The sequence below is a fragment of the Electrona antarctica genome (assembly GCF_951216825.1).
Source record: "Electrona antarctica genome assembly, chromosome: 3".
NCBI classification, from domain to species: domain Eukaryota; kingdom Metazoa; phylum Chordata; class Actinopteri; order Myctophiformes; family Myctophidae; genus Electrona; species Electrona antarctica.
In genome coordinates, this window is record NC_136808.1 from 17,465,280 (window position 1) to 17,479,790 (window position 14,511).

The 14,511-nt window shown below is 42.0% G+C and overlaps 1 protein-coding gene across 1 annotated transcript in view; it reads left to right on the top strand.

Moving 5' to 3' along the window:
- The window catches only part of syt7b (synaptotagmin VIIb), a 138,200-nt gene that overhangs the window by 99,513 nt on the left and 24,176 nt on the right, over positions 1-14,511 (top strand). Inside the window, exons 5-6 of the mRNA XM_079497513.1 lie at positions 2,036-2,383; positions 8,208-8,330. Of these exons, the coding sequence (XP_079353639.1) occupies positions 2,036-2,383; positions 8,208-8,330 (471 nt within the window). The remainder of the gene's footprint in view (positions 1-2,035; positions 2,384-8,207; positions 8,331-14,511) is intronic.

Consider the following 14,511-nt stretch of genomic DNA (forward strand, 5'->3'; position numbering starts at 1 on the left):
GTATTAGGTCTAGTTATATAAACACAATGGAAACAAGGAATTGACACTCACTTCTGCCGCTCTATACCAAACGGATGTGGCATTACGGCTTATGGGTGATTTTAAACTCTGCTATGAGCTTTCCCAAATGTGTGTGGCCAAAATAGCAATTTTGGGGAAAGCGTGCCAAACACACCCACAACCTCTAGGAGCAAATAAAGGTGTCGCCATAATGGATAGTGGGTAACGCTGGACCAAAATACCATTTAGGGGCAGTGCAAGCTGCTATACCCATAATTTGTTGGCAGCGGCTGACTTGTGAGCAGTGTTGTGGGTAAAGGCACTGATGAAAATAGAGCCTCTAGTATTTATTTACAATATAGCCCAAAGAAAACAATGAGCAATGGCTGGGCACACTGTTTGACAGAGTTCTGTATATTTCAGAATGAGCAGAAAAAAGCCCCAAGCCAAATTTATGACACTGAGCAGACTGGGAAAATGTATTAGCACATAAACTGGCTGCCCAGATGTCTGGCCAAGAGCCGTAGTGAATCCAACCAGATTTAACGATTTATCATGATGTCAGTTGTGATAAAATGTTTGTTGGACTAACAGGTAACAGTGAGTATAGTGTACTGTATGGTCACCCTCATCCACTATGTTCATTACTCTTCAAGGACATCTTCATTCATCATTATCCTTGACCTCTGTCATAGAAGTTATATGTGGAGGAAGAGTCAAACTGCAAGCAACATAATAATTATTTTTTTACATCCTGCTCATAACACTTGCAACAGAATCGCATCAGCAGAATGTTGCTCATCAGATACGCATCGACTCCCTTTCATATTATGCATTATTTTGCATTTTGTTTCATTACAAGTGGTTACATTGTACACACACATTCTCATCAAAACCGCCACCAAATAAAACACCAAATGGTGCACGCAATGGTGCGTAGCATGTGAGATGTGTGTGTGTGTGTGCATATATTGTATACGTGCCTGCGTGACTGCGCATCTGTGTGTATTAATACGGCCTTGTATTATTTGATCACAATGACTTGCGTACTTCAGGGACTTGTTCTCCAGTAGAATTGCAGCCAAGCTCTCACTGAAGGGTCTGGCCACCACAGCCTACGTCCCATACATCCACTGCCACTAGTACTACACAGGCAGTAAATCCCCCCGCCCAGCATTAGCGCCAGACAGATCTATTTAGCACCAGCTTACAGTAATCAGGCAGGGCAGAGATTGAGGTGAGGATAGGGAGAGAGGCACTATTAAACGATTGTAAGAGCAGACAACAGGGCGATTACAGAGCAGGGTTTGAGGGCGGTGGTTTGGAGGTGGTGCAAAGATAGATTGATGGGAGGGCTGAACCAAAGGGTGAGGAAAAGATTAATGGGCAGATGAGATGGAGACGAGTTGAGATCAGGAGCACAGAGTTAGAAGTACGGCCGAGTGGAAGCAGACAGTGGAGAGATTGATGGAAGGGAAATGTGCGATGGGATAGATATAGGAGGGAGGTAGCAAGAGGTCGAGGCAGATTGGAAAGAAAGATAGTGTAGAGAAACACTTTAGTGCTTCAGAGGACAGCGACCGGCACTTCCAGTTCCAGTTTGAAGTTCATTCTGCTCAAGGAGGAGGTCAATCTCCAGCACCAAATTCATACTGTATATTATATGCTGTTTGCATATTTTATGCCAGCCCATTGGCACGCTGCCATACTGTTACTGTACAACTACTTTGCTTCTTTTGGCTCTATAGCTGATGGACACTTGTCTGTTGCTCTTTTCCCCTCTCTCTTTGTTTCTCTCTCTCTCTCTTCCTCTCTCTCATCTCCTCTTCACCTGATCGTCTGTGTTGCTGGTACTTTCTTTATCTTCTCTACTTCTGATCCTCATATCATGACCCTTCTGTATCACTTCTGTGTCACTATTTTATCCATCCTTCTCCTGTCCATCCACCCTCCTTACATTCCATCTCATTCTCCATCTTTAACCCTGTTGTATCCCTCGTCGTTACCACCTCTTTCCCTGGTGCTCCACTGTCAGTTTTGGGGACGCTTCCCTGTCCTCAGCCTCCACTCTGGAGCACATTCCATCCTCAGCTGTGGCACGCCCTCGGCCCTTGGTGCGGCAGCAGAGTCTCCAACAGCCCCTCACCCACCAGCCCCCGCCGGGTCCCAACGACCCCCCGGCCACCTCCCAGAGCCTGGGCCAACTACACACAGGCCCAGGGGGCGGGGGCCACCGAGGAGGCCCACGGGGGGTCCGGGGGAGTCCGGCCGGAGCTTCGCGGTATAGAGGGGCTGGGGCGGGCCGATCCAGGTCAAACCCAGGCAGCTGGGACCACGTGATGGGACAGATCCGTAACAGAGGTCTGGATGTCAAGTCTTTCCTGTGAGTGTCATGATGTATTCTCTTCTGCATTTCTACTGCTTTTTTACTTTGCAAGATGGTATGCATCCAGCCGTATTTCACCTTTCACTTATTATCAGTGAAACATGTCTTCTTTAGCTTATATAAAGTGTTTATGCCTTATTTTGTCCTCAGTCAGTGCACATGCCCCACAGACATACAGGCATAGTTGGACAATAAAAGTAAATTTACAAGTTTATCAGCATGCAAGAACTAGGATGTTCCGCCCCCATTATTACTTATGTATGTTACTTGACTTAATAGCACAACCAATGAACACCAACACTTCGCTATGGGGACATGAATTCATGTATGCCAATGCATTATTTCATGCATTATTACCTCATGAATAATCAAGAATGTACATGAATTCACTGTGCTTCATTCATGTCCTCAATCATGCATGAACAACACATCTATTAAAGCATTAGCTATACAGTAAACTAAGTATGGGACGACCCAATAGCCAAATGGTTCGGGGGTATGGTCCGGGTGTGCCCTCGTTTTGACTGTTAGGTACTAAAGTACATCATCAAATTATTGCTGGAAAAATCTAGTTAGGTGGAAATGGGTTTGGCCTACAGTATTAGGGTGAGTTGCGTAATGTAATTTTTCATCATAATGTAATTGCGTAATGTAATTCGTCATTGAATTTTTTTTCTTCAATGACTTTTGGATTTCTTGCCTCTTCCTGGCACATTCTAAAATGTAATTGCATTTCTTGTAGTTTATACAGAATTGTAGATAATAAATCAAATAAAATCTAAAATCAAACCTTGTATCTCCATATTTCATTTCATCGCAATGCATTGCGATGTGAAAATAGGGATGCCAGCACAGTGGTTAAGTCTGTCTTTGGGTTCTATAAGCATTTAACGAATGAAACGTATTAACAACAGCTTATGACTTAATACTAGTACAGTAGATGCATTGGAACACAGGTCCATTTCCTAAAAAGTTTTTGTTTTTTACATACCAGCGTTCCACACCCAACAGTGACACGCTGTATGTGCTCTGTGCTTGGTTGGTTAGCTTTAGTTCTGTAGTCCGTTTAGTTATGAACTAGTATGAATAACTCATTATTGATCATGCATGATTAATAAGTCATCATTCCTAATAATAGAATTATCTTAATTAATGCTTTAATTAATCTGTTGTTCCGGCATGAAGACATAAATGACACTGTGTAGTGTGTACTTATGTAAATTCCTGGTTATTTATATAATGCACGAAGCAATGCATTGTCATGCATGAATCCATGCCATTTCATCTACCCTCACTGTAAATCACTGTGTTTAAAATAAACTAACTTACTAAGATGTTAATATGGACTGTGATGGATTTACAAATGGATTCACAGATGACTGGTGCAACCCTATAAGAGCACTGACAGCTTGCTTCTACTGCGTGTGTGGAATGATAGATTAGAGATGATGTGCTCCACAGGAAAGCCTGGAGGTTATCGGCCCCACATCTCTTACAGCCTATACCACACACAAGCATACAGACATACACCTGCAAACACACACACACACACACACACACACACACGCACACGCACACGCACACACACACACACACACACACACACAGGGTTCGGTTTGTACAAAAAACAGAGGGGTGGACATTTTCTTAACCATTTAAGCCCTCCTATTTATTTGTACAAATAGCTAAACTAGCCAATCTATAAGCTCATAATGCATCTACATTGTGTGCTTATACATATTCTTTTTGGCAAATTTGCCCAAAATGAGAATTCTGGACCAACCGATTTTTTGCATTAATTTATTATATCCAAGAACGAGTGGTACAGGTGAAAAATTACATAACCCCCTGACCGTGCGCGGTGGGTTTAACGGCAGATTGCCCACTACGGCAGCCCATTTGGGACAAAAACACACAATGAAGAGATATGCGACATTATGAAAGACACTGATTGATAGCAATGGCACCAGCACTGCCAGGCTTTGCAGTGTCATGGCATGCGGTGGGCTCGGGAGGGAGTCATATAATTGTTCACCTGTACCATTTGTTCTTGGATATATAACATCAGATTAAGGTAAGAAAACGGTTGTGCTGGAGTATTTGACAGGTGTGTAGGCAAATATACAGTGATCATCAACAATAATAATTATACCCACACGCTGCCCAGCCTGCATGGTACTGGAGCACAGCTTTATTTAAGTTAAAGAAGCTAAGCAACGTTTATGGTTCAATCTGACCAAAATCAGGCGTAAATCATATCCACCAGAGACAAAAATGAATAACCAGAGGGGGATATCAAAAGCAGAATCCTGGATTTCCCCCCTATCACCCCGTCAAATCGAACCTACAGTAGCACACACCCTCTAACGGTGTGCTCTAACCCCTATACTTTAGTCTAGTCTAGAGTGTCTCTGCGCCATTAGGCCAGTGACCTCCCTACTCAGTGAATCATGGCTCAATAAACGCAGAGCAGATTCTGTATGTAGAGCATGGAGCGGTGGCCTCGTCCTGCATTGTCCCGGTGCTCATGAATCTCTCCGGACCAAACACCTGACAGCAAACACAAATTGGAAAGAAAGAGAGCCATTTTATATATTTGGGATCATTGGCGTGTGAGCAGCCAAACAGATTCCATTATCCAACTAGCGACCACATGTCTGCAGGCCTGTCACACCGTGTAGTCACCCCACCACCCCCAATTACATTTCTAATCGATGTGACTAGTGTAGGTGGTAATGATTATCCCCCCCAGCTGAAGTACACCCTTGTTTTAGGTCATCCATTCTATGTTCGACCCAATCAATGAAACTCAAGCTGGTGTCGTTAATGTATCTCTGGTGGGCTGTTGTCTCTCAAATGTTACCACATTCCTTGTGTCACCAGTAAAGAGCCATCAGACTGCCCTTTGTTAGGGGAGAGAAAGAGTGAGGAAGAAACGGAGAAAGCATGACACAGAGAGAGAGAGTGTGAGAACATACAAGCTGGGAAAGGGATAATAAGTGTGAAGAGATAGAAAATCAATGGAGTAAAGATGAAAGATGTATATGGGTCAGAGGAAGATTTAGGAAAAGCTAAAGTGTTAGAGGAAAACCCATCTGCTACGCTAATCAATTTTAATATTCGGATGAAGTACAGCTTTGTGCTGTGATAGAAATAATTTCCGTTTCATAATGGGTGATATATAATGGATAAATCTCTGTTAACATGCACAGCCCAAGATGATCAGGTAATGCAAAACCTCAGGCTAATAGAAGACATTGGGGAATATGTGAGACAATTAAGGTTACTTTCTTAGCCTCGGTTTTCTGATATGTGTGAGGGAATTTAAGATTACTTTCATGATCCCTGTTCTCTTATAATAATATGAGCCAGGTATCTCACCAGCGTGTAGGCCTTTTGCACCAACAGTAACCACACAGCCCATCATTGGGAACCACACCCCCATCGTTGTCATTAGTATGCACATAGACTATACATGCATACCCAGCATGTATAGTCAAGATTGGTTTGTAACTTTGTATTAGAAATAAACGAAACATCAAAACAGTAGGCTATACATTGTAATATTCTACAATATTGTTGGTTGACAAACGGGCATTGACTGCTGTTTTAACCCATCTCAACGAGACAATTAAGCAACATTGTTACAAAACAGGTTTCAATTATCCCAGCCCTTACCCAGAGAGAGATCCTCTTTGCAGGATGTTGCTCATAGAATCACATGACAGGTAGAAGGCTAAAATAACGAGGTTCTGATTAATAATCATTTGAAGCCACTCAGGATGATGTACATGTGATTAATTGGAAGCTATAAATATGCACAGCTGTGCGTAATGGACTGGTCACACGTAATGTGGCGAGCCCTGTTCCACAATGATTAACAAGTAATACCAGAAAACAGACAACTGTTAAACCGGGGACAGGAAGTGAACCTGGTTGTCACATCCAAAGATATTTACATCTGGCGTCAGGCATATATTTTAACCATTCTGCCACCGATGCTAGTGGGTAAGCAGACAGCTGGCTACTACATATATCTACGTTTATAATCAGTGTGGATCACAATCTTTATCAACATAATTTTCAATCTAAAATGTTATATATGTTAAATTTGGGTGGGGAAATTTTATTTCTATTAGAGGGATCGAGGGTCATGTCTTTTTATGTCAGATCACTTAAAGTTCCTCCAGCAACCCCTCAATATAAATATCCATCAGTCCCTAACTGGTCAGATCTGCAGTGTACGGTAAACTGCCGTAGCACATGTAGTCCAGCTGTTAAGAAAGAGTTCTGCGAGTGGTGAGCTCTGAGATGTCAATCACAGCTATGGGGGCAAAATGATTGGTGCAAAGGGCATTGATTGATTGATTGAATACTTTATTAGACAGAATTGCAAACAGAGTACATTCAACTTAAGGACTTGGTCTAAAGGCATAACATTCCATTCGGGTCCCCACGAATCTTAGCGTAGTGAGACACTGAAACAAGCATTTGAGAGGTTGCTTTTATAATCCCAGTTCACTGATAATATGAGTGACATTTCACACCATAGTGTGAGACACTGAAACAACACACTTACTTTTGTAACTGCTGTTCTCTGACAATATCATGTCGGTATTGTCAGAGAACAGCGAGAATACACATATTGTCGGCGAGAATACACATGTCGGCGACTTGTGTATTTGAAAGAGCCCCACATGACAACGATGATAAATAAGGAAGTGAGTGGAATAAACACATGGTAAATGTATGTTAGACATGGGATCAGTGCGAATATCGCTTAAATTATACTTCTTGTAGATCGGCTATTTCCAGCCAGCGACACCGTTTTACGATGATTAAATAGGCTTTTGTGAGGTAAAAGCTAGGATGCTAGAGAAACTGTGAGAATGAATCTCTACAGTGACTGTTGTACTGCTTTCCAGCTTGATAAAATAATGAGGACAGAGCTCAGGTCCCAAGGAGTGTGTTGTGAGAGAGTGCATTGCATGTGTAGTTATTGTGTGAATTCACATTAGGAATGGTGGCGTGTAAATGCGTATTCGTTAAGGTCATTGTTGTCACGGCCTGTAGAATTCACATTGCAGCATACTTCAGTAAACCGTTATTTAAATTACTTCAGGCTGGAGAACAATAATTACAAATCAATTGGATGTGCTTCTTTGCTTTTGTTTATGCTTAAACTTTCCTGAATCTACTTTCCTTTTATTCATAATATATATTTCCTGTTTTGTTGTTTGTTGTTGTTTTCAGTTAATTTCAATTGTCTTTTCTCTTTTCACTCCCTATACACTTTTCTGTGTCTATGAAACAGAAAACAGAGGACGATGTGAACTGTGAATGGATCAGTGGTTCTCAACCTTTTTGGTGCTGAGGCACACTTTGGTAAAGCAACAAATTTCCAAGGCACAGAATTATTGATTGCTTGTATGATGCATGACAACAAGGCTTGTATACAAAAGGCCAAGCAACACATGCACTACTGGATTTGACCCAAAATATATTGAGATGGACCAAGATGTAGTCAGTAGTAATTGTGTTTGGCATGGATTTCCTTAATGATAGCTAAATCCCAAAGCACACCTGAGCTGAGCTCATTCCACAGCACAGTGGTGTGCCTTGTTCCACTGGTTGAGATACACTGGAATGGATTGTGCTATTATTATTTCAAAATAATGCAACTTCTCCCTACTCTCTTTGTGTACTTGCATCGCATGTGTGCGTGGTATGGTCTGTGTGCGAGTCTGTTTGTTTGTTTGTATGTCTGTATGTTGGTGTCTGTTTGCCTATATCCGTATGTCTTGTGTGTCTGTGTGCCCAGTGAGGGGAAGATGGTTGTTTTGTCTCTAGCAATTGGGGTGGCTGAACAGGATGACTTTGCCAACCTCCCAGATCTCCAGGAAGCACCAGCATGCCAGGAAAATCAGTCTTCACCAGAAATGAGGTACTGGACGAGAGAGAGAGAGAGAGAGAGAGAGAGAGAGGGAGGGAGGAGTGCAATGAATAGGTGAAAAATCTGTTGCTAAGACAGTTTCGTATAAAATGGGAGAAAAGGTACAATAAGTAAACCTTTTTACCATCTCGGCTGTTTCAGCAATGATCTACGATGTATCATGGCTACTACAGATACCTATAGATTTACTACTGCCTATTTATTTAATTACTTACAAAGAAAAGCCTTTTTCCTAAACATTTTACCATCTTTAGAAAGCATCCTCAAAAAGAAGACATTTTCGCTTCTGTAAGTGGGTCTTGATGACATCATTCTCGCCTTTTCACTTCCATGCCTCCACCATTCTTTTATTGTGTAAATATGCCCCCATCTTTCCAATGGGAGTGGCTTTATTTCTCATGCTTGCGTTTACCTTTCCTAATTAGCCTTGTTTTCTGCTCTCTTTGCGTCTGTTCCCTCTGACCAACTCAACACTTCATGCCCCCTCATTCTTGTTCATGTCATCCAGCATCTACTCCTTCGTTAGTGTGCCTAGCTCCCACTCTTCCTCACCAGCTCAAAAGGGGTTTGATCTGTGAGGGCGCAGTGGTAGGAGGATGCTCATTATTCAGGGGAATGGTTCCTCACATTAAAAGCCCTAAAAATACACCAACTCCTTATCTGCCAGTGATCCCACAATCACTGTCAGTGACAACAATTCATTGCTGGAGGAAAACAACAACTGCAGCTCTTGTGGTTAGAAAATACTGTGTATTTTGTATTTCATCATATGTCGGTTTCACTTGCTGAAAATAGTCGATCTACTGTACAAGCCCACAATGTGTCGTGATGAAATGCGTTGTGAGCTTGTAGATATAGCTATTTTTGCAGAGCTACACCATAGGCTTTTGGGGCTCAGTAATTGCACTAAACCTGACTGCATGATGAGTCTTGATTGGAATTGTCTGCTCTGACACCTGCTTCAGCAGGAAAGAGGACTGGACTTAAATTGTTAGCAAAGGGCTGTTGGTTTAAGATTGTCTAAACTGATTTTCCGAATTAAATGTGTTTCTGTTAAAGGGGAATACCATTCATTTTCAACATTTTACTATGTCATTAATATACCTTTGAGCTGTTTGGATGTGGAATAATAAAAAGGTCCCCCCATTCTGTGTTTCCTAGAACTGGAGGTATGAAAAAAATCATTAACATTGTGAATCACATCTTGATGACATCATCAAGATGTGATTCACAATGTTAATGATTTTTGAGGGGTGTATACACAGGTTTAATGTTTGTTTAATGTTTGTCTTTAGTTAGTTAGTTTGTAAACGCCATTTTTAATGAAGGGAAGATTTACGTCATAATGTAACTCATTACGTCATATTGCCTCTTTATTGTTAATGGCGTTTACAAATTAGATTTTGTATGATTTTTTCATACCTCCAGTTCTAGGAAACACAGAATGGGAGGACTTTTTTATTATTTCCACACAACAGCTCTAAATGGTAAATGGTGCATTTATATAGCGCCTTTATCCAAGGCGCTTTACTGTACATAGATTGTGCATTATATTCACCCATTCACACACACATTCATATACCGATGGCGGAGGAAACCATGCAAGGCACCAACCAGCACATCAGGAGCAATTAGGGTTTCAGTGTCTTGCTCAAGGACACCTCGACACTAACTCTGGGGGAGCCCGGGTTCGAACTTGCGGTTACCATCCAGCCACTCTACCCCTGAGCCACCGCTGCCTGCTCTAAGGTATATTAATGACATAGTAAGTATTCGCCTTTAACTGTTCACGTGCAATGAATGCAAAATCAGTCAGAGAGGAAGAGGTGAGTTGAATTGTTAAAAGCTACGGCGATGGCCTCTACAGGCCTGAAATGCCCACAGTGCACTTTAGGCTGTAGTGTGAGGCTTCCCTTCGCCCCTAACAAACCCCCCCCCCCCCCTAATCCACTCCCTCTCTCCTCCTGCCTGGAGGCCTGTCAAAAGCCTTGCTTTAATCACAGACTGCCAGTGCCAGCTACTGCCCTCAGGGGTCGCATGGCCAAGATGTCTAGCGTCCTTCCACAGCTAATAACAACTCTCAATCATCATCTCTGTCCATCGCTCTGTCTCTCTAGTTACACCAGCGAAGGTCCCTGAGGTGTGCCCAGCTGCTTGCCACAACCCCCCCCCCCCCCCAAACCTTTTTGATAGAACCCAGTAGACTGAGAATGATGGGCCGATAATCCCTTCATGGATATATCTTTGCTGTCGGGGCGGTATCCTTGTACTGTATGTCATTATTTAGTCACAAGCTCTTGTTAATGCTTTTCATAGTTTCATATTTATAAAACAGATAGACAGATGTTACCTCTCTCTCCTCTCCGGCATCTTATTATTGTATAGTAAAAAACACACACACACACACGCACACACGCACGCACACATTTCACTACTTTTACACAGCACTGTTGTACAAGTATAAAATAGAATTCATTCATGAAAAAAAAAAAAATGAAATATGCAGATACAAGGTTCCTGCCGGATGGTGACATTATCTTAACAGACAGATACTTTCAGACACTGAGAGAGACATATAGAGAAAATTGGAACACCATCACTCTCAATCTGCCAGAAAAATGTTCCAATGCCATAGATATTCAAAAATGTGTTGCAGTATCGTTGTATCGTTGTATGTAAAGAGAGATACTTTATTTGTCCTTTCGGAAATTTGTCTTGTGCACAGCAATCATCAGGATACAGAAAACATATACAAACAAACAGATCACACAGTACATTGACAATGACAATAAAGAAACAATACCAACAGAAGGCCACCAGTCATAGTTCCAAGAGGCATCAAATCACACTTTATGCACGGAACTGAAATGAAATGATTACTATATTTACCCAGGGTATCTGGGCTAAGCTCAAGAACTTGTTTCCAGCCAGGCCCTGCTCATAGAACACATTTCATCGTAGTGGTTCAATGCCTTGTTCAAGGGCACTTCAGCGGTGGTAATTTTAACGTGTCGGACCGCTGATTCGAACTGGCGACCTTCCGGTATCAAGACCGCTCCGCTATCCGTTCGGCCACCGCTGCCAGAGATGGGGCCTGCTTGTTCATAAGTCCTATACTTATAGGAACAAACGATCTTGAGGCCCTAGCCTGCAGAGAAGGTACCATGTACCGTCGCCCTGATGATAAAAGATGGTATTGGCTGTGTAACGGGTGTGTATTGTCCCTAGTAATAGCTTTCCCCTTCCTGAGTACCCGGGTCTCATACATTGAGGTCATACTCTCAAATCGTACCCCAGCTATTTTGCTGGACACGTTGATGATTTTATCGAGTTTGTTCTTATTAACCAATGCTAATGAGCCATACCAGGAAACAAAACAAAATGTCAATGCACTCTCCACAAAGGATCGATGGAGAAGTGCCATAACATTTTTTTCCACGTTGTACTGTTTCAGTCTGTGCATAAAATGCAGCCTCTGCTGACCTTTCTTATAGATGGAATGAGTGTTGGAATTCCATGTCAGCTTGGAATCAATCGTTGTACCAAAGTACTTGTATTCCTCCACAATCACTACCCCATCCCCACCAATGATTATTTCCTGGTGTGCATGAGCACCAGTCCTAAGGTCAAATATGACCTCCTTCGTTTTTTTTATATTGAGCTGAAGGAAGTTACTCCTGCACCAACCGGCAAACTCATCCACTGTTCTTCGATAGCTTATCTCATCATCCTCAATCAGACCAACAATAGCTGTGTCATCTGCGAATTTAACAATACAGGTGTTGTCTGGCTCACTCCTACAGTCGCTTGTGTACAGTGTGAACAATACCGGTGAAATCACGTTCCCTTGCGGAGCCCCCGTGTTGGTCGTAATGGGGAGAGATATTGCTTTATTCACCTTGACATGTTGTACCCACTCAGTTAGGAATGACTCCACCCACCTGATGATATTGGTGTTAACACCCATATCAAACAGTTTCCTCATCAAAATATGAGGTCTCATTGTGTACCCGAGGAGAAGTATACAAAGAGTACCCGAGCATATCGTTTATTTTGAGGTTTATCTAGATGGTAGTAGTAGTAGAAATGAATAAAATCCGCACATCCAGTCGAGTAAGAGTCTTTGTTTAATGATCAAAGTGCTCCGCAGCAGCAGTCATACCAGACAGACAAACGCGTTTCGGCGCGCAGGCCTTCGTCAGTGTCAAAATTGGCAAGCAACGGAAATTACATAGCTATATTATTATTATTATTGCAACGTGAAGCATTTTGGATCCATTTCTTAAACACTGTATTTCCTAAAGGTCTAAATGAAGAATTGGTGTTAAACTGTTTTCTATGAATAACTTTTTTTGTAATGTGGATTCTGAAATGAGACATTGATTTCTTATAATAATATGTATGTTCACTACTATGTATGTCTTTAATAATGAGACACGGCTGTACAGTCCCTTTTAATTGAACAAAAAATTCTATATAGCTATGTCATTTCCGTTGCTTGCCAATTTTGACACTGACGAAGGCCTGCGCGCCGAAACGCGTTTGTCTGTCTGGTATGACTGCTGCTGCGGAGCACTTTGATCATTAAACAAAGACTCTTACTCGACTGGATGTGCGGATTTTATTCATTTTCTATATGTTCATTTTGAATCTGCACCCAGCACACGCCTGAAACTATATACAACTGTCTGAGTAGAGCGGGCCTTTTCCCCTGAAGTAGATCTTATTAAGCATAAGAAGAAGAGCGTCATCAGTGCCCCTCCCCTTTCTATATGCAAATTGCAAGGGGTCCATTTCATTCATTATTATGGAGGTTATTTAAGATAATGCGCTCCAAGCTTTTTATTAACAATGTTGTCAAGGCAACCGGCCGATAGTCGTTAAGGACTTTGGGATTAGACATTTTCGGCACTGGAACTATAAGCGAGGTCTTCCACGCTTTTGGAATATAGTGTGTATCTAGCGATAACTGGAACATGTGTCTCAGTACAGGGCTGAGCTGCTCCCTACACTCCTTAAGCACATAACCCCTTATCCCATCGGGACCCGGAGCTTTGCGTGGGTTAATTCCCTTGAGGGTTCTACGCACCTCCTCCTCTGTAATAATAATTGACTCACTACTGCTGTATTGTTCCCTTCAGTGGAAAAATCTGAAGTATCAAATCTGCCATAAAAGACATATCATCACTAGTGTTAATGACCTCTTTCTTTTCCATTATTCCTACCATTGTATGCAACCCCTTCCAAGCTTAACGTACATTTGTATCCCTCATTTGCCTCTCAATCTTAAATTTGTAGTTGTGTTTACATTCACTAGTTATCCGTTTGATCTCTTTCTGAATTAGTTTCACTTGAATTAGGTCCCCTTGTTCAAAAGCAAGTTTTTTCCTATGCTTCTTTCATTTCCTTATTCATCCATGGTTTTATCATTTGGAAACACTTTGATCCGTTTGGATGGGATAACGCTATTTATACAAAACTGAATGTATTGCGTCACAACAGAGTTAAGTTCATCAAGATCAGCACATGTGTCATTAAACATGTCCCATAAAGTGCAATCAAAACACCCCTTAAGACAGTCAAGTGACTCCTCACTCCACTTTAGAATGTCTTTCACTTCAGGTTTGCTTGCTTTGAGTCTCTGTTTGTAACGTGGGACCAGGTGGACCGCATTGTGATCGGAGCTCCCGAGCTCCATTTTTCGGTGGCTACCGTACCTTTATATTTCCAAAGCATAAATCAAGAGTCTTTTCACGTCTTGTTGGGCAAGTCACGTATTGGTAGAAATTGGGCAGTGTCTGTTTAAGCGAACATCCGTTGAAGTCCCCCAGTATTAACTTGGATATTGCCTCATATATTACCCCCGCGGCTGCCTTCATATTCGCACAGGGATGAATATAGACCAGAGTAATGAAAATCTGACCAAATTCTCTTGGCAGGTAAAACGGTCTAAATGAGACAGAAAGGAGTTCGATGTCTTCCGAACAATAGGAGTCTCTCAGTGTGTAATCCCTGCACCACCGTTCATTCACAAAAATACACACTCCTCCTCCCGTTTCTTTCTGCGTTACCTCAAGGCCTCGGTCAAGTCTAATAGGTTCACTGAACCCTGGAATACGGATGGAATCACTAACGATCGTATCATTAAGCCACGTTTCAGTGAAACAAAGCA